The sequence below is a fragment of the Myxine glutinosa genome, chromosome 14 (genome assembly GCF_964187855.1).
Source record: "Myxine glutinosa chromosome 14, kmMyxGlut1.1, whole genome shotgun sequence".
NCBI classification, from domain to species: domain Eukaryota; kingdom Metazoa; phylum Chordata; class Myxini; order Myxiniformes; family Myxinidae; genus Myxine; species Myxine glutinosa.
In genome coordinates this window covers 84,330,247-84,350,512 of record NC_136274.1, presented here as the reverse complement: position 1 = coordinate 84,350,512, position 20,266 = coordinate 84,330,247, and the positions used below count along the sequence as shown (strand labels likewise).

The 20,266-nt window shown below is 49.7% G+C and overlaps 2 protein-coding genes across 14 annotated transcripts in view; both read right to left on the bottom strand.

Annotated features, from left to right (window-relative positions):
- LOC137439996 (sodium channel regulatory subunit beta-2) overlaps positions 1 to 9,608 on the bottom strand; it is a 32,654-nt gene extending 23,046 nt beyond the window's left edge. The window contains exon 1 of the mRNA XM_068136336.2: positions 9,512 to 9,608. The gene's annotated coding sequence lies outside the window, so the exon portion shown is untranslated. The remainder of the gene's footprint in view (positions 1 to 9,511) is intronic.
- An 8,020-nt stretch (positions 9,609 to 17,628) lies between these two features.
- The window catches only part of UBE4A (ubiquitination factor E4A), a 104,912-nt gene continuing 102,274 nt past the window's right edge, over positions 17,629 to 20,266 (bottom strand). For all 13 annotated transcript variants that reach the window (XM_078768528.1, XM_068136338.2, XM_078768527.1 and 10 more), the window contains 3 exons: positions 18,417 to 18,564; positions 18,155 to 18,312; positions 17,629 to 17,939 (listed from right to left, as the gene is read on the bottom strand). In XM_078768528.1, the coding sequence (XP_078624654.1) occupies positions 17,822 to 17,939; positions 18,155 to 18,312; positions 18,417 to 18,564 (424 nt within the window). In that variant the 3' untranslated portion in view covers positions 17,629 to 17,821. The remainder of the gene's footprint in view (positions 17,940 to 18,154; positions 18,313 to 18,416; positions 18,565 to 20,266) is intronic.

Here is a 20,266-nt window from a genome sequence, read left to right as displayed (position 1 = left end):
GTGTGTGTAGTTGATGATGTAGGGATGAAGGTGTGAGTGTAGTTGATGATGTAGGGATGAAGGTGTGAGTGTAGTTGATGATGTAGGGATGAAGGTGTGAGTGTAGTTGATGATGTCGGGATGAAGGTGTGAGTGTAGTTGATGTAGGGATGAAGGTGTGTGTGTAGTTGGTGATGTAGGGATGAAGGTGTGTGTAGTTGGTGATGTAGGGATGAAGTTGTGTGTAGTTGGTGATGTAGGGATGAAGGTGTGTGTAGTTGGTGATGTAGTAAAAAAAATAGGGGCAATACCCCTGGGCTCACGTGGTTGAACCAGGCATCGGCGTAGTGAATGGGGGCAGGTGGACGGACATGGTTGTGGCCCAAATTACATCCTCACAACACGTTTTCATGGTCCGTGTGATTGTACTTGTAAAGTATATAAATTATAATACAACGGACTCGTTGTGAGAGTGCGAGATGTAACTTTCCGAACAAACAGACGAGGTGATTCATTCTGTCATGCAGAGATCGGAGATCGCCCATGATTGGCCAAAGGGACTCAGAATAGTTGTTGGAAAGATATTGCGTAATGACGTCATGACGTGTCGATCAAATCCAGAGTTGTCCCACCGTAAGAGTTTAATTAGTGACTGCCCAGAGCACGTGTCAAGTTAATTATTTAATTTCCTCGTCCCTCTCTCTTTTCCTTTCGAGTTCGACGATTGGAATCCCCACTTCCCTATCATTTCACCCTCTTTAGAACGTGTGCCGTGTGCGTTCATCCGAGGATAATTGTAATCAGTGATCTTCCGGTTACAAGTGAGTTATTACATAAATATATAAATGTATAGGAGGAAAGTAAAATTCCATTCAAGTTTAAAAAAATACTTATTTACTTTCAAAACATTATTTTATGTTATTAAACTTTGTCGTATCACGTGACTCAATTTTGTGATGTTGCACATCTAATTTGCATATTAATTATGAACTCAAAGCAATAAATTAAATTTCCAAGTTTTCATCATGACTTTTGAAGCATCATGCAAATTTATGCAGATTTGGAGTATGTATGTATTTATCATGAACTAAACAACATGTACAGAAAGAAAGAAATTGAAAAACACATTCAACATTTTAAAAATTATCTTTACCTCGTCAGAAAAAAACATTAAAAGTTAGGTACTGGATCTCATGATTAATATAATTCAGGACATTTGATCCACTGAAAAGATGAACTTTGCCACCTTTGAAGTACCAGTCGGAGGCCTGCACTGTTCTTCTGCTTCAAAAGGCATGATGATTTGTGGCGGGCACAAGGGGCAATAATTCCGCGCACCAGTGGGTGGCGCGAGCGTCCAGGCGGGGAACTAAACTGCATGCCCCGCCTTTCGACCGATCGGCCACGCCAGGGGGAAGGCGTGGCCTCGGCACATATATGCGGGTTCTAAGCTCGAGCCCGCCCAGTGCTGAAGTGCGAGCTCTGAATAAAGACTCTTGTTGTATCAACGCATTGTGGCCTACCTCTCTGGCAATCGCGTCGTGTGTGCGCAGCACCACACTGGTGACCCCGATTGGTTCAGCCGTTGCTGACCCCCGAACGCGCCATGGCTACCAACGCCGTCGCAATCAAACTCCTGGAGTTTTGGGAAGCACAAGCCGACGTTTGGTTTGTGCAGGCCGAAGCTCAATTTTAGCTCCGAGGCATCACGGCAGACGAGACCCGGTACTACCACGTGGTCGCCGCCCTCGGGCCCGGCACGGCCGCCCGAGTCGTGTCCATCCTTCGGCGCCCGCCGGGCGACCACAAGTACGAGGCGCTCAAACGTCTCCTCCTCGCCACGTTCGGGCTCACAGAGATCGAACGTGCCGACCGCCTCCTGGACCTTCCCGCCCTCGACGACACACGACCATCCGTCCGGATGGATTTCATGCTGTCTCTGCTTGGGGACCAGCGCCCGGATTTCTTTTGCCGCGCACTTTTCCTCCGCCAGCTACCGATACAGGTGCGCCTCGCGCTGGCCGGTTCCAACATCACGGAACCCCACGCCCTGGCCGGAGAGGCCGACAAGTTTTTCGCGGCCTGCGACACGCGGTCGGTTTACGGTGCTGCCGTAGTGGCTCCCGGTGTGGAGGCTCCAGCGCCCCCGGCTTCCCTCGTGGCCGCTGCTGCGCCCCGCCCACTACCGCCGCCACCACCACCACCGCCGCCGGCATGGCCGACGCGGCCACCACCACCGCAAACCTGGTGCTACTACCATGCCAGGTTCGGCCGCAAGGCTAAAACGTGCCGCCCGCCGTGTTCTTTTGACGGGTTGGGAAACGACCGGGCCGGCGCTCATTAGCGGTCCTGAGCGTCAGCCATTCCGGCAGCCTCCTGTTCATCACGGACACCCTGTCCGGGCGCCGTTTTCTTTGCGACACAGGAGCGCAGGTAAGCATCCTCCCTGCCTCCACATCCGACAAGCAAGCCGCGGGCCGGGGCCCCGCTTTGCTTACCGCCAATGGTACACCCATCCGCACATTCGGGAAGCGTTGCCTCTCACTGCGGTTCGGAGGGCAGCGCTTTCAATGGTCGTTCGTTACCGCCAGCGTGCCAATGGCCCTGCTCGGCACGGACTTCCTATGTGCGCATGGGCTGTTGGTCGACGTTAAGCGCAGACGTCTCGTCCAGGCCGAAACCTTCAGCTCGCTTGCTTGTTCGCTGAGCGGCTCGTTGAGCAGCTCGCTGAGTGGCTCACCGAGTGGCTTGCCAAGCGGGTTGCTGAAAGGTTCCCTCCCGGCGAGGTTAGTCTGCACGCTTCCGGCAGCGGACGAGTTTACCCGCCTCCTCGCCAGTTTCCCGGCCATCACGCGGCCCACCTTCTCAGCGGTGGCCGTCAAACACGGGGTGGAGCACCATATTCCCACGGTTGGGCCGCCGGTCTACGCCCGGGCATGCCGACCTGACCCCACAAAGCTCGCCGTGGCAAAAGCGGGGTTCGCCATGCTGGAACGGCTGTGGATCGTACGGCGCTCCAACAGCGCTTGGGCTTCTCCTCTGCACATTGTGCCGAAGCCCGGCGGAGGGTGGCGGCCGTGCGGTGACTACCGCCGGCTCAATGATGCCCCCACCCCTGACTGCTACCCGGTCCCGCATATCCAGGACTTTTCCGCCCGGTTGGCGAACACGACCGTGTTCTCCAAGGTGGACCTCATCCGGGGCTACCACCAGGTCCCCGTCCAACCGGACGATGTCCCAAAGACGGCCGTCATCACCCCTTTCGGCCTCTTTGAGTTCCTCCGAATGCCTTTTGGGTTGAAGAATGTGGCCCAGGCGTTCCAACGGCTCATGGACAGCGTCTTGCGCGACTTACCTTTCATCTATGTCTACCTGGACGACATCCTAGTCGCGAGCGCGTCCCAGGAGGAGCACCTGCTCCACCTCCGCACGCTTTTCGAACGCCTGGGCCAGCATGGCCTGATCATCAACCCCGCAAAGTGCCGTTTCGGCGTCGCCGCCATCGACTTCTTGGGGCACCGCATCACCAGGCATGGGGCCATCCCTTTACTGGCCAAGGTGGAGGCGGTCAGGGATTTCCCGTGCCCCCGCACGATCAAGGGGCTCCAGGAGTTCCTGGGCATGGTAAATTTTTACCACCGCTTCGTGCCCCACGTCGCCCAGCTCCTCCGCCCCCTGCACGAGGCCCTCCGGGGCAAGCCGGGCAAAGGTGACATCGCCTGGTCGGAGCCGATGGCCGCGGCTGTTGCGGGCGCAAAGCTGGCCCTGGCCAATGCCACCATGCTGGCGCACCCGGCGCCCGATGCACCGATCGCCCTCACCACCAACACATCGGACTACGCGGTAGGCGCGGTGCACGAGCAGTGGGTGAGTGGTGCTTGGCAGCCGCTGGCATTTTTTAGCCGGCAGCTTCGCCCGCACGAACGCCGCTATAGCACCTTCGACCGCGAGCTGCTTGGGCTCCACCTGGCGGTCTGACACTTCCGCCATCTGCTCGAGGGCCGCCCGTTCACGGCTTTCATCGACTACAAGCCCCTTGTGTTCGCGATGGCCAGGGTCGCTGAGCCATGGTCGGCACGGCAGCAGCGTCACCTCTCTGCCGTGTCCGAGTACATGACGGACATCCGTCACGTCGCGAGTAAAGACAACCCGGTGGCAGATTGCCTTTCCCGGTCCGTCGCGCACGCGGTCCACCTCGGGATCGACTATGCCCGGATGGCGGAGGACCAGACCGCCGACCCCGGCGTCCAGGCCTTGCAGACCGCCGTCACGGGCCTCCGCGTCACCGAGGTGCCGTTCGACGTCGCGGGCGCGGCCCTCCTGTGCGACGTCTCCCTCGGCCGGCCTCACCCCATCGTGCCCGCTGGCTGGCAGCGCACGGTTTTCGACGCCATCCACGGCCTGTCCCACCCGGGCACCAAGGCCTCCCAGAAGCCCGTCGCGGCGAAGTTCGTCTGGTATGGCCTCAGGAAGGACGTCCGCGATTGGGCCAGGACGTGCCTCGCGTGCCAGCACGCAAAGGTCCACCGCCACACCCAGGCCCCGTTGGCTCCGTTTACGGTGCCTGAGCGTCGGTTCGACCATGTCCACGTCGACTTGGTGGGACCTCTGCCCCCCTCGCGGGGGTTCACCCACCTCCTCACCATGGTGGACCGCACCACACGGTGGCCGGAGGCCATGCCATTGGCGGTGACGTCTGCGGCTGATGTGGCGCAAGCCTTCATCGCCACTTGGGTTGCCCGGTTCGGTGCCCCCTCAGACATCTCGTCTGACCGCGGCCCCCAGTTCACCTCGGAGCTCTGGGGCGTGGTGGCGCAAGGGCTCGGCGTCCAACTGCACCACACCACGGCCTCCCACCCCCAGGCCAATGGCCTGTGTGAGCGCTTTCATCGCTCGATGAAGGCCGCGCTCCGGGCCAGCCTCCGTGACGGCAGCTGGGCCGACAGGCTCCCCTGGGTCCTGCTGGGCCTCAGGACGGCGCCCAAGGACGACCTGCGCGCGTCCTCGGCGGAGCTGGTCTTCGGGCAACCACTGCGGGTACCGGGCGAATTTTCCCCGGGAAAATTCGGGCGAACATCGGCGGTGCCCCGGATCGTATCTGTGGACCGCCTCAAGCCGGCCCACCTCGATCTGGACCACCCCCCGCAAGCAGCTCTGCCTCCACGTCGAGGCCGCCCCCCGGCGGTCAGACCCCCGGCAACCCCCAGCCCCGCCGTCCTGCTACCCCCCAGCCCTGCACACATCGCCAGGGGGCGTTTTGGCCGGGTCATCCAGCTTCCCCGCAAGCTCACCCTTCAGGTGCGCGGGAATTCTGCGGGGGCACGTGTGGCGGGCACAAGGGGCAATAATTCCATGCACCAGTGGGTGGCGCGAGTGTCCAGGCGGGGAACTAAAATGCATGCCCCGCCTTTCGACCGTTCGGCCACGCCCTGGGGCAAGGCGTGGCCTCGGGACATATATGCGGGCTCTAAGCTCGATCCCGCCCAGTGCTGAAGTGCGAGCTCTGAATAAAGACAACGCGTTGTGGCCTACCTCTCTGACCACTACCCGGTCCTGCATTGTTGTATCAACGCGTTGTGGCCTACCTCTCTGGCAATCAAGTCGTGTGTGCGCAGCACCACACCATTAGGATTCGGATATCGACTCTGGAATAAACATGTGTAAAGTTTCGCTCACAATTTACGAGAGCGGAATCATATAATGTGCTTCCAAATGAAACATGTTGATAATTAAATGATTTGGTTTGTACACAAGTTGGTGATGCACTGCACACAATTCGCTGTTTTGTTGTACAGTTTGGCGATGCACTGTACACAATACGGTGATGCTTTGTACAGTTCGGAGATGCACTGCGCACACTTCGAGAATACACTGTACACCATTTGGAGATGCACTGTACACAGTTTGGTGATACACTGTACAAAATCTTGTGCTGCTTTGTACAGTTTGGAGAGGCACTGTGCACACTTTTGTGATACACTGTACACAATTTGGATATGCTGTACACAATTTGGAGTTGCGCTGTACAGTTTGGTGATGCACTGTACACAATTTGGTGATGAGCTGTTCACAATTTGAAGAAGCACTGTACACAATTTGGTGATGCACTGTACACAGTTTGGAGATGCTGTACACAATTTGGAGATTCACTGTACACAATTTGGAGATGCTGCACACAATTTGGAGATGCTGCACACAATTTGGTGATGCACTGTACACAATTTGGAGATGCTGTACACAATTTGGAGATGCTGTACACAATTTGGAGATGCTGTACACAATTTGGAGATGTGCTGCACACTGTTTGGTGATACACTATACACATTTTGGAGATGCACTGTACATAATTTGGATATGGTCTACACATTTTGGTGATGTGCTGTACAGTTTGGAGATGCACTGTACACAATTTGGTGATGCATTGTGCAAGTATGGTGATGCACTGTACACAATCTGGTGATGCTTCATACAGTTTGGAGATGCACTGTGCACACTTTGGCGATGCACTGTACACAATTTGGAAATGCTGTACACAATTTTGAGATGCGGCGAACAGCTCGGAGATGCACTGTACACAATTTGGCGATGCACTGTACACAATTTGGAGATGCACTGTACACAATTTGGAGATGCTGTACACAATTTGGAGATGCACTGTACACAATTTGGAGATGCTGTACACAACTTGGAGATGCTGTACACAATTTGGAGATGCTGTACACAATTTGGAGATGTGCTGCACATTGTTTGGTCATTTACTATACACACTTTGGAGATGCACTTTACACAATTTGGATATGCTGTACACAATTTGGTGATGCGCTGTACAGTTTGGAGATGCACTGTACACAATTTGGTGATGCGTTGTACAGTTTGGCAATACACCACACACAATCTGGTTATGTTTTGTACAGTTTGGAGATGCACTGTACACAATCTGGCGATGCTTTGTACAGTTTGGAGATGCACTGTGCACAGTTTGGCGATACACTGTACACAATCTGGTGATGCTTTGTACAGTCTGGAGATGCACTGTACACAATTTGGAGATGCACTGTACACAAGTTGGTGATGAGCTGTTCACAATTTGGAGATGCACTGTAAACAATTTGGAGATGCATTGTACACAATTTGGTGATGCACTGTACACAATCTGGTGATGCTTTGTACAGTTCGGAGATGCACTGTGCACACTTTGGTGATACACTGTATGCAATTTGGATATGGCATACACAATTTGGAGATGCACTGTACACAATTTGGAGACGCACTGTACACAATTTGGTGATGAGCTGTTCACAATTTGGAGATGCACTGTACACAATTTGGAGATGGTGCACACAATTTGGAGTAGCTGTACACAATTTGGAGCTGCACTGTACACAATCGGGTGCTGCACTGCACACAATCTGTTGATGCTGTACACAATTTGGAGATGCACTGTACACAACTTGGAGTAGCTGTACACAATTTGGAGCTGCACTGTACACAATCGGGTGCTGCACTGCACACAATCTGTTGATGCTGTACACAATTTGGAGATACACTGTACACAATTTGGATATGCTGTACACAATTTGGAGTTGCGCTGTACAGTTTGGTGATGCACTGTACACAATTTGGTGATGAGCTGTTCACAATTTGAAGAAGCACTGTAGACAATTTGGAGATGCTGTACACAATTTGGAGATGTGCTGCACACTGTTTGGTGATGCACTATACACACTTTGGAGATGCACTGTACACAATTTGGAGATGCTGTACACAATTTGGAGATTCACTGTATGGGGCTTCGGAGATTTGGAGATTCTTTGAAGGCCGAGCCCCATAGTCAGAATCCCTCCTTGGGCACGGCGATACTGTTGCGCGTGGGGCTTCGGCCGGGACAGCGGTGACTCTTTCGAGCCGGTGGCCCCTTCTGAGGGCGGCCTCCGGCGCGGTCCTCCGCACGGCATCGGTTTCGAGGTTCGCCCGATGAATCGTGCAGCGCGACCCTCTCCGAGCTTGCCGCTTGCACAGCACGACGGTGGGGCGCCATGCGCCGAATGACTCGTAAACGACCTGGTTATGGAGATTCACTGTACAAAATTTGGAGATTCACTGTACACAATTTGGAGATGCACTGTACACAATTCGGAGATGCTGTACACAATTTGGAGATGTACTGTACACAACCTGGAGATGCACTGTACACAATCTAGAGATGCACTGCACACAATCCGCAGATGCACTGTACACGGGTTGGAGATGCACCGTACACGATTCGGAGATGCACTGTACACAATTTGATGATGCACTGTACACAATTTGGAGATGCTGTACACAATTTGGAGATGCTGTACACAATTTGGCGATGCACTGTACACAATCGGGTGATGCGCTGTGCACAGGTTGGAGATGCACTGTACACAGGTTGGAGATGCACTGCACAGGTTGGAGATGCACTGCACACAGTTTGGAGATGCTGTACACAATCGGGTGATGCGCTGTGCACAGGTTGGAGATGCACTGTACACAGGTTGGAGATGCACTGCACAGGTTGGAGATGCACTGCACAGGTTGGAGATGCACTGTACACAGGTTGGAGATGCACTGCACACAGGTTGGAGATGCACTGCACAGGTTGGAGAGGCACTGCGCACAGGTTGGAGAGGCACTGCACACAGGTTGGAGATGCACTGCACAGGTTGGAGATGCACTGCACAGGTTGGAGATGCACTGCACACAGGTTGGAGATGCACTGCACAGGTTGGAGATGCACTGCACACAGGTTGGAGATGCACTGCACAGGTTGGAGATGCACTGCACAGGTTGGAGATGCACTGCACAGGTTGGAGATGCACTGCACACAGTTTGGAGATGCTGTACACAATTTGGAGATGAACTGTACACAATTTGGAGATGCTGTACACAATTTGGCGATGCACTGTACACAATCGGGTGATGCGCTGTACACAGGTTGGAGATGCACTGCACAGAGGTTGAGATGCACTGCACACAGGTTGGAGATGCACTGCACACAGGTTGGAGATGCACTGCACACAGGTTGGAGATGCACTGCACACAGGTTGGAGATGCACTGCACACAGGTTGGAGATGCACTGTACACAGTTTGGAGATGCACTGCACAGGTTGGAGAGGCACTGTACACAGTTTGGAGATGCTGTACACAATTTGGATACGCAGTTACGCACTGTACACAATTTGGTGAAACTCTGTACGAAACTTGGAGATACAATGTACACAATTTGGAGAATTACACAAACTTTGAAAATCGGTTCGGAATAAGTTTATGGAGTGAATCGCATTGAGCCGAAAAATACAATTTATACAATTCCTCGGGTCGTCTCCGGACGGTGTTCGTGCCTTTATTTAATTTTCGCTCAATGCGATACTCTCTCTAAACTCTTCGTCTTATTCTGAACCGATTTTCAAAAATTAAACAGTGGAATTGAACTCGACAGCAGTTCCGACTGCTAAAAAAAAGTGCTCATTTGCTAAAAACGTGTCTCCGGGTGGTGTTTAGTCTGACCCGTCTGAAGTGCTTGACGCTGAGGTACATGGCTAATAACTCCCGACCAAAACTGTAGCAAGTCTCAGCCAGCTGCAGTTGCTTTGAGAAGAATGAGAGTGGCTGCCATTCTCTGTCGGCCAACTGTTGCAGTACACCAATAACAACCACGTCTGATGTGTTGGTCATGAGGCATAACAGAGCGTCTGACTTGGGATGGACAAGGAGGGCAGCCTCAGCTAATTTAACTTTCACCTTGTCAAGGGCTGAAAGCTCCCGCTCACCGAGGGTGACAGGCTGGTTCTTCCCCTTCTTATCCCTGATCACATCAGTGAGGGGTGGAAGCATGCCAGCGCAGTAAGGAATGAAATGGTGGTAAAAGTCTACCAGGCCCAATAATTCTCTCAAACTGTCTCAAAAAATGTTGGTGCTGCCACTTCCACAATCCTGTCAGCGATTTCAGCGAGCTGTTCGATGTTCACAACTTCCCTGATAGAGGCCAAGATGAGTTGAGCGTTGTTGGGTAAACGCTTCAAAATGTTATCTTCCAGCTTGGCGTCACCCAAAAGCTGCCTCATCCTCCTAAGAAACTGTGACGGTTTCCTGTCTCTCAGCTCTTCTGAGATGCACAGCTGGTGTAAACGTTTCTGCTCGGATGCGGAGTACTCCATATGAGCTCCGCCTTGAGCTTGTCATATCTGTCTGTCCTCGGCGCGTTTACAAGAAAATATCTGACCTCTTGAGCAATCTCTGGTTGCAGGGAGACAACAATTTAAGCAAATTTCGTATCCTGTGTTGTGATCTTTCAAGTCAGGTACTGCGATTCCTCCTGAGGGAACCATAAGGTTGGGTGAATGGGCCAAAATGGAGGGAGTTTCAGTCCAACGGCCTTGACTGGAGAGGTGATGTGATGATGTGACCTCTGTAGACATATCATCCGCAGGAACGTGTACCTTGGGATCAGACATGCTGATTGGTAATCCAAAATAAATACCAGTCCAAATGTGTAGAAACTCTTGATATTGTTGTGGTTTTGAGAGTGTACATATAACATCATTAAAGGTTAAAGGTTTGCCCCCATAGTTAGTCCAGAAGCAACACGTAGGCCCATTAGAATTAGTTTTGTCATGGTATGTGTAAGAGTAGGCCATTTCACTCGTAAACATCTGCATTGTGTAAAGAAATAATAAGTTTAGGTCCTTTCATTTTGCAGCCGCCCTTCAATTCCACCAATGCTATCTATGGGCAAACTCGATCCCGCGCCCCATTCGGCTAATCCACCTCATTTGTTATGCTTTGGCCGCCAGCAGCGTTAGCTGCCTTTTGCTCGCTCAAACTAGTCGGGTGGCCACGAGATAGGCCTGAAAAGGGGGAGGAGCGCGAGGTCGAGGTGTGGCCGTGTCAAGCAGCACGTCAAAGGCAGTGACGGTAAGGGCAACAACCAACCAGAGCTCGGTGGGCATGGCTTGAGAGGGCATGGTAAGGGCGCATCTAGCAAGTGCTGGAAGGTTCGCTGAGCAAGGCTATATAAGCCTTTGCACAAAGCCCTTGAAAGGACTGTCCAGGATTCGTGAAGACTTATTGGAGAGAGCTTGCCAGCGAGGACTTAATGAGGATGGGAGCCACGTGCGAACCAAGCGAGAAGCCATTGGGAGAACTGATCCGGAGCACTCGCGTGGTAACAGCACTGGGAGGACCGGCGTGCGCATGAGTTTCGAGGCATTAAGTGAGAAACGCATTAAGAAGCGCGTTCGAACTGTTCGATTATTACGTACGCGGCTGAGCCGCGAGTGTAACCGCCAAAGCCAGCCTACCGTTGCCCTGTGATAGTCCCGCACGCGCAAACGACACGAGGAGAGTTCCTGGCCGCTGCCGTCCGTTTCATCTGCTTCGCGGTGCGAGTTGGGGACCGGAGAACGAGCTGCCTGGATGCCATCCCTGGACCATCGACCTGTTCGTCTGCAACCCCGTGTGAGTGTGTCTGAGAGTGTGACGCGCCCGTTTGTCCAGGGATAAGTTAAGACTGTATAAGGCTGCACTGTGTGTTCTTCTTCTTCTTCCTGTACAAAGTGTAAATAAATTCTGCTATTCCTTTCTTCCCAAATTCGACCGTTTCAGTCATTTCCATCATTGGGTAAGCATGGCACGATTAAGAACCGCTCGGATCGGGTTAGTCATTGCTAACGGCTCGGGTCACGGGTCGCTACCGCTCGGCGTTTCCACTAACACCCGTGATTCTGGCGGGGCTTATTTCCTCGTTTCCGGCCAGCGTTAGTACTTAGGTAATAGCGAATCCCTAGTCCTAAAACCCTACCTAACGCTGTCCGGGAAGGACGTCATAGGTCCCGGGTCCCGTCGGCTAGTAAAAGACAAGGGGACTAACCCCCCCTTGGTAAGGGGAAAGGCCGGCGCTGAGATCCGCAACAATATAAAGCACCATACCATGTAGGGGTCATCAATGTATAAATGAAGTGTGTGTGTGAATTTGTACACACGTGTGGTCATACGGTGTTCGATGCTTCCTGGCTTCTACCGTGTCTCCGTTACGTTCGACGAACGTGGTGAAACGGGAGTGTAACTGTTGTTTAAGCAAATATTATTATTATGACTTCCTGTGGTGGCTGGGCGCTGTATTAGCATTCTGCCACTTCCGCCTTCTTCCTGCCATACCGTTTTGTCCGCGACGAACGAAAGAATTGATCTGCTCCATTTTTGATGTTTTCTCTTTAATACCAGACCCTTGGATAGAGGTAAGCTGAATCTCAATTTATTGTTGAACCTCTTGAAGTAACTTTAAGCAAATTATTGTATTATGGGGATGCAAAATGTATCGTAGTAGGTTTTGTGTAAATCATAGTCAGGTTCACTATGTTTTTTCGTTCAAATTTTTTGGAGATTAGCAAAACTGTACATTTTTGGAATACGTATTCAAAGCATGTTGGCATTTGCGTAGACACCTTTGCGAAAATGACACTCAGGACAGTGATGAAGATCTGTAAAAGTATATTCCTGAACGTTATAGACCTAGTAGATCCTGTGTATAGGACTTATAGTTCAATCTGATACTAGCAAGGCTGCTTTCTTGCTTTATAAACCCATACCTATAACTTCAAAGGACTTGCAATATCATGTATTATGTAATAGTTATATCACAAATATAAAGACACTGGTTTTCAATTACCTTTGTTTGTTGCTTTTCTGTAATCCTGAGCACTATATCGAGGCCTTTATTGGATTCCTTGACCCAGAAAACATAGGATTAGCATATTTAATTCAGTTTCTAGGTTGACTAGAAGCCGAGATAGCGCAAAATATGTATTTTATGGCGGCCATTTTGAAAATCCAAAATCTGTGTCTGTGCAAATGCCAACATTGATTTTCGGATTCTCCATGCTCTGATGATTCCAAAAATGTACAGGTTTGCTCATCTCCCAAAATTTTGAACGAAATTATATTTGTTAACATGGTGAACCTGACTATCATATATAGCAAGTTCGTTATGCCGCCATGATTAACGGCATGTACTGAATGGCTATTTTTCTTTTTCAGTTTTTACGTGAATTAAAGACACGCATTATGAAACCAAGACAAGTCTCGGGACATCTGAAGATTAAAGACAAAGTGTGATAACCGCCACAGGGAGTAAAGGTGGATGTTCCACCAAGATGCAGCCAATGGTCCCCATAAGCTGGTCCAAAGTCCCGGTGGGCAAACCCGTCATGAAATGTTGATTTTCAGGAGACGAAAATACCCAATGTTTTGGGGTGATCACAGCGGTGGTTAAAACAAAATGAATTTTCCACCTGTGCAAATGATCTAAAATGGCGGAAGAAAAACAATAACCCCAGGAAAGAGAAAAGTTTGTTGTTGTGAACATCGAACGGGTGGTGAATCAGCGTTCTGCTCACAGTCCCAAGGGAAACCAAAGAAACCTGGTTCCTGGTTCCTTAACCATGCCTGACTAAGCAAACGTTTGCTAGGAGTGCGTTAGTATGTGAGGAACAAGCTTGGTTGTGAATCGATTCTGCCTCCACCGTCTGTTCATGTCCAAAATGATGCATGATGTAAAACTATAAATCACGACACACTGTACATAATTTGGTGATGCATTGTGCACAGTTTGGCGATGCACTGTACACAATTTCCCCAGAGACTTATGTTACGTGTTACCTTGCCAAACTCCAGTTACAGTGCCCCTCAGAGTCTCTCGAGAGAACGCTGCAGAAAGATTTGTTATTTTGAGTGTTCTAATAAACCATGGTAAAACGACACCAATGCAATTGGAGAACAAAACAAGTAATTGTATTAAGAACTCTCACATACACAATAATAACATGATTAAAGAAAGTGCAATGAAAAGATCACGCATCAAATGAACAATACATGTGATGGTACCATCATTCCCCAATGCTCTCAAAGCAATAAACTGACGATAAGCCAAACGTGAGTGGAAGGTAACATTCCCCAAAGTCCGTGCACAAATCCCAACGCTGGTTGAAGGTTGAATTCATGCAGAACGACGAGAACAGACAGGTATCGGCACGGCAGCGGACGAGCAGTTACGAGGTGAGAGGTCGATATGGGAATTGAGCCGATATGGAAACCAACGGCAATCGACACTATGATGTCGATATGGGAATCCCAATGACCAAACACGATGCACCAGGTGGTCGGCCTCTTCGAGGAGAAAATGGCAGATCGGCCTGTAATGGAGGCTCTTGCTTTCCCACCAACAATAACTCATGCTTGGTAATAAAACCTGAGACGCAGGTTTAATTGCAATCGCAATGTAGGACGATGTCGTGGGGAATCCCTTTCACGGGAAGCCTCAACTCAATCATGACCAATATTAAAAAACAAAGTCCGCTCACAGCCTCGATGCGACTCACGGCTGTATCTCTCTCATGGCTGTCTCCTCCCTTCTCTTCCGGTTTCTCTTTTTTGCGTTTTCCTTTTTCCTTCACAAACATTAATTTTTACCTTTTACTAAAGTCATCTCCATTTAACACAAAAATCTTAACAACAATATTACCTGAAACTAAAATTCCAACAAGTACATAATAACAACAAAGGCGGAAGTGACGGATCCGTAACACATAGCACATGTACTGTACTGTTTGCATTGTTGTTACCTGTTACCGGTGTTGGACTGTTCCAATTGCAGGTAGGAGTACCAGCTTCAGATTGGGAGGGAAATTTTTTTGAACTTTTTGCTCAAAATGGTGTGGAAGTGGTAATGTTTTTAATCATTTCACACCGTCGCTCTGGTAACCAAATTATACTAAAATACGCAATTTGGTGCCTGTCTGAGGATCTTTGACCTCGATACATTTGGTCGTTACTTATCCAATCTCAACCAAACTTGACAGGAGGACAATGAAGGTGGTAGCGCATTCATTTGCTCCCCTCCTGTAATGTCCCCAGGATCCAGTATCACTCCTTGAAGTTCATCAACAAAGGTTTATTGTAAGCGAAAACCAAAATCATTCAGCAGGAGCAATAATCACAGCAAACATCTCCATTTCTAGCACTAGCGTGACTCGGCGCGCTCTGCGCGCCTCACCACACGTCGTTTCAGAGGGGTAGGCATCTTTGACCATTTTGGTGTCTTTTATGTCTTCATAGTATTTTGGGTCTTCAGGGCCATTTGGGTATTCAGGGTCTTTTGGATCCTCTGGGCCTTTAAGGGTATTTTGGGTCTTTGAGGCATTTTGGGTCTTCAGGGTCTTTTGGGTCTTCAGGGTCTTTTGGATCTTCTTGGTCTTTGGGTCTTCGGGGTGTTTTGGGTCTTCAGGGGCTTTTGGTTCTTCTTGGTATTTGGGTCTTCGGGGTGTTTTGGGTCTTCGGGGTGTTTTGGGTCTTCGGGGTGTTTTGGGTTTTCGGGGTGTTTTGGGTCTTCGGGGTGTTTTGGGTTTTCGGGGGTCTTCAGGGTATTTTGGGTCTTCAGGGGTCTGAAGGGTCTTGGGGGAATTAAAGGGCCATCAAAGATCTGAGGGGTCTCAGCAGTCTCAATGCAATTAAGAGGGTTAATTAAGAGGGTGGTAATTTTATTTGAAGAAGAAAAAGAAGACGTTTTAGTCACATATAAACATAGCGACAAACATAAAGACATAACCATATACGTTTGCTCTATTATAATAAGATTGTTTAAAAATATATATCCGGATCCGGAAGGGTGGAGCTGAGCGAACGTGTCATCTTCTATATCTATAAAACACAGTTTGTGTGTGTGTGTGTGTGTGTGTGTGTGTGTGTGTGTGTGTGTAATGTTACCGATAGACTCCTAAACGGAGAGGCTCACGTACTTGATATTTGGCATAGACATAGCAATTGAGCCCTGGACGAACATGGCCGAGACCATATTTCACGAGATCCATCTTTTTTACTCATATTTACCTCAGCGCATTTCAGCGAAGTACCCGCTAATCTCAGCCGGTTCCAGAGCAGCTCGCTGATTCGCTCAGAGCGATCACGTGATGTTCCATTCCCGTCGCCAGACTGATTCGCTCAGAGCGATCACGTGATGTTCCATCCCGTCACAGGTCACACGTTTTTTCACCTTTTATGCGATCGTGTTTTGTATCGATTTTGGGCGATATGAATTAAATGTCTTTGAAACAGCTGTGAAACGTCTTTCCACAACCCTTCCGTAACCGATTGGAGCAGTTTATTGCCGCACAAAACGAGATCCGCGAAGCAAGTTGGCCGAGTCGTGCTGACCAAGATGGCGACACGGCGGCTTCACTTTTCACGGAGTATGAGCATTCTATATATTTTCAATTCAGTGCGCCCGTGATTTGTGGCATAGACATGACCATTGGGCCTTCACAGTGTAATTTGTGCGAGGCTTTTGTCCGAGTGAGCTTGAGTCGAGAGGGCGAATGTACGGGTTGGGAATGTACGGGTTGGGAATGTACGGGTCTCCCTTCCCCCACCCGGCAACGCCGGTACTGGAGGACGTCACAGGATCGGTGAGTCTCCAAAATCCGCTTCGTGCTGTTGCGAATATGCAGGACTATGTCCGATTGTTGTGCTGCTCTCCGATCATGAGAACTGCAACGTCATTGTTGACTGGCCATCTCCTTCCCCCTCCCCTACCCCTCCCCCTCCATTTTCCCCCTCCCCCTCCATTTCCCCCTCCCCCTCCCTTTTCCCCCTCCCCTCCCCCACCCTTCTCCCTTCCCCCCCTTTTCTCCCCTCCCCCCCCCTCCCCCGCCCGGCAATGCCGGGTACTTCTGCCGGGTCCCCCCTCCCCCTCCAACCCCCCTCCCCTCCAACCCCCTTCCCCTCCTACCCCCTTCCCCTCCTACCCCCTCCCCCCTCCCATCCCTCACCTCCCAAATCAAGGCTCTCTGCTCACCTTCACTCTTTCATTCCTCTTTTCTCCCGCCTCTGGAACAAACTCCCTCACTCTCTTCAATCCCACTTATCCCTCCAGGTCTTTAAAACAGCTGTTCACCACCATCTCTTATCTTCCCCCATCCAAAACCTTGATCTTTTCTACCCCCGTTAAAACACCCCAAATCCACCTCTTTCAATCAACCAACTTCTTTCCTGAAATTCCTAGTTGTGTTCATTTGCTTTATACCGTGTACCCCCCCTCACCCCCCAGATTCTTACAGGATGCACGCATTCCTTCATCAACCCTCTCCTGGTAAAACCACCAGAATAGTGTCAGTGCTCACCTCAACTCGATCATTGCTCTTTTTTCCTGCCTGTGAAACCAACTTCCGCAGCCTCTTCAATCTCATTATTCCCTCCATGTCTTCAAGCCAGCTGTTCACCACCATCTCAGATCTTCCCCAATTCAAAACCTTGATCTCTTCTATCCTCGTTAAGGCCTCCCTAAATCCACCCCTTTCCAAGTTTCAAAATTTTCCTTCCCGATCGTTTGCGGCTGTATCCACCCTGGATGTCCTCCCCGAGCCTTCATCCTTACCCCTGCATCCCTCATTTGTCCGTCTCCCTCGGCCGTGCTCATGGCGTTTCCCTTCTCTCTTTCTACTGTTCATTTTGTTCTGTTCTATATTCTATCTCCTCCATGAGCCTCGACATTGTATACAAAAAAACACATACCTCACGAGGCCTGTTTTAGCACTAGGATGCAGTTATCACATTCAGGAGACATGGCCATGAAATGATAGTTTCACCATCACATAACGAGGTGGTGTTGAAAGTTTTATTTGTTTATCAACACTCAATCAAAGCTGTAACCTTGACCTCCAACTGGTCCTGTTGATAGATGGGGAAGAGAATCAATTGTTGGCGATTTGTATTTCTAATAAACAAAATGAGCCACAGAAGGACAGATCCAGATACTGCAACGTTCTTTCATTTATTTTTCATCTTCTTGTCATGGAGCCAGCTCGCAATCCTTTGCTTCAGCTCCGAGTCGGGCTTCACCTGCTCCATGGAAAGCGGCGTGCGATTGAATGGGTCAGTGGGATCACTGTGGAGGAGAAAGGGTTTTAAAATGGACGTTTGTGTCTGGTGGTGGTGGATGACTTTGATCCCCTTTTCCCCCATAATATTTTCCAGGGATATACCTTTGTATCACTTAAAAGATGCACATCCCTTACACAAATTATCACTCTTCGATAGCCTCTGTATTGAAAGCCAATTGCTTGTTCAACTCCACAACTCAGATTCCACCTCGATTCACACCTGAGCAAATGCCGTGCAATGGTAGCACGATCAACGGATACACGTGATGAAGGCAAGATGACTGGATCCAGCATCAAGGTGCTCAGGATAGGATCCAGGAAGTCATCAGGAGAGTCAGCCCAGCACTCGCTCTCCTTTTCTTGCTGCTCGGCGAGCGTCTGCATAGGAACGAATAAAGGAAGCGTTCACGAGGTTCTCAAGCTTGGTGCTGGCATTCCATTGTTATTGTAAAGGAGGCAAGTGAAGCGCGGACATAACGAACCTGCACCCTGTGGACAAGCTCCAAGAAAGAAGCATTGAGGGTGGGGTCAGGCTGGACACGCTCCAGTACCTTCGCAGCACGAAGCAGCAACTGGTGCGAATATGAACGCTCATCACGAGAAACAGCCGCACAGAAGGACTCGGCTTGCCTGCGACGCATCATCAGACACACTCGGGCAATTAAAGAGTACAAAACTAAACATAGAAACATCTAGAACGGCACTTTTCGATGTCGCAACGTTGATCGATGTGACTCTGCCCACATCATTATACGTTCTTGTATCAAGTTTGTTTTAAATCCCTTCAGCTGTTTTCAAGCATCACATTTTTACCTGACATGACCTCTGACCTTTGATGCCAAAATCCAATCAGTTCATGTTTTCATCATAATATATACTTATACCAGGTTTGGGCAAAATCCCATCAGTGGATCACAAGTTAGCTTGGTAACAGAATTTTTTACCCAACAGGACATCTGACCTCATAATGTAATCAGTTCATCTTTGCGTCATCATTATACATGCTTGGCCCAAGTTTGACTTGATTCTCTTCTGCCATTCTCAACTTATCGTGGAAACGAAAACCTTTTACAGACTCTGATCTTTGACCTCTTGACCCCAAAATCAAATCAGTTCATCTTTGCATCATAATACTCGTACATGATTGCACCAACTTTAGTCAGAATCCCATCACTGATTCACAAGTTATCGCGGTAACAGGATTTTTACCTCACATGACCTTTGACCCCATCACCCCAAAATCTAATCAGTTCATCTATACCTCATTATACATACCTGTGCCAAGTTTGACTAAGATCCCTTCAGCTGTTCTCAAGTTATCACGGTAACAAAAACCGATCACGGACGGACGGACGGACAACCTGAAAACATAATGCCTCCGTCGACTTTGTCGGCGGAAGCAGGAAAATGCCATGACTAACTATCTTAACACGAATATACATCCTAACATGGATTTCGCTCAAGGCAGTAAACCCCCTTGGGAGGGGGGGAAATGAAGTCGCTACAACTTCCATCATGTGACCCTTAGTCTTCGTGTCAAGTTTGGTTGAGATTGTTTAAGTAACGACGGAATGTATTACGGTCGGACAGACAGACAGACACCAACTTGTGTATTTTAGTGTGATGGATGTAAAGTGAAGGATTTGAGCATAATAGTAGAGAAATAAATAGTTATTTTGACAATGATCAGAGAGTAATAAATACTTGGTTTCCTTTTAAGTGTTTTTTAACAAATATATTGTTACGGAACCCAACGTCGGCCTCTGTTCCCCTTATCGAGGGGGGATTAGTCCCCTCGTTTATGACTGACCGACGTGGTCCCTGACGCTGTACAGCGACCTCCGGAAAGGCCGGTGGCACAGCCCCGTTCGTACCGCGGACAGATGTTAATTGCCGAGCGGTTTTAAGCAACCGCGGCACGAACTATTAACAATGACTAGACCCGATTCCTGAACGTTGGCCAAATCGTGCCACAGGTATTCAATTTGGAAAAGACAAAGACGACGGATGAGAAGAAGAAGAAGAAAACAAAGGCAAAAGGTTGGGAATACGAATACTATTTATTACTACTATTTACACAATTAAAGAAATCAAGGAAGAAGGAAGGATAATAAAATAAAAGACAGAAAGAAGCAAGGAGACAGTGCAACGCTAGCTTACCTATGGCAGTCTTACTTATACCCAGGGACAAGACACACAAAGACAGACTACGAGCACACTTACACGGGGGATGATGACAGGAATGGCAGGAGGTGGATGGCTGGAGGGAGAGGAAGGCACGGAGCTGGCTGGAGCTTGATCCCGCACGGGACGTCGGGCTGGACCTCGACGG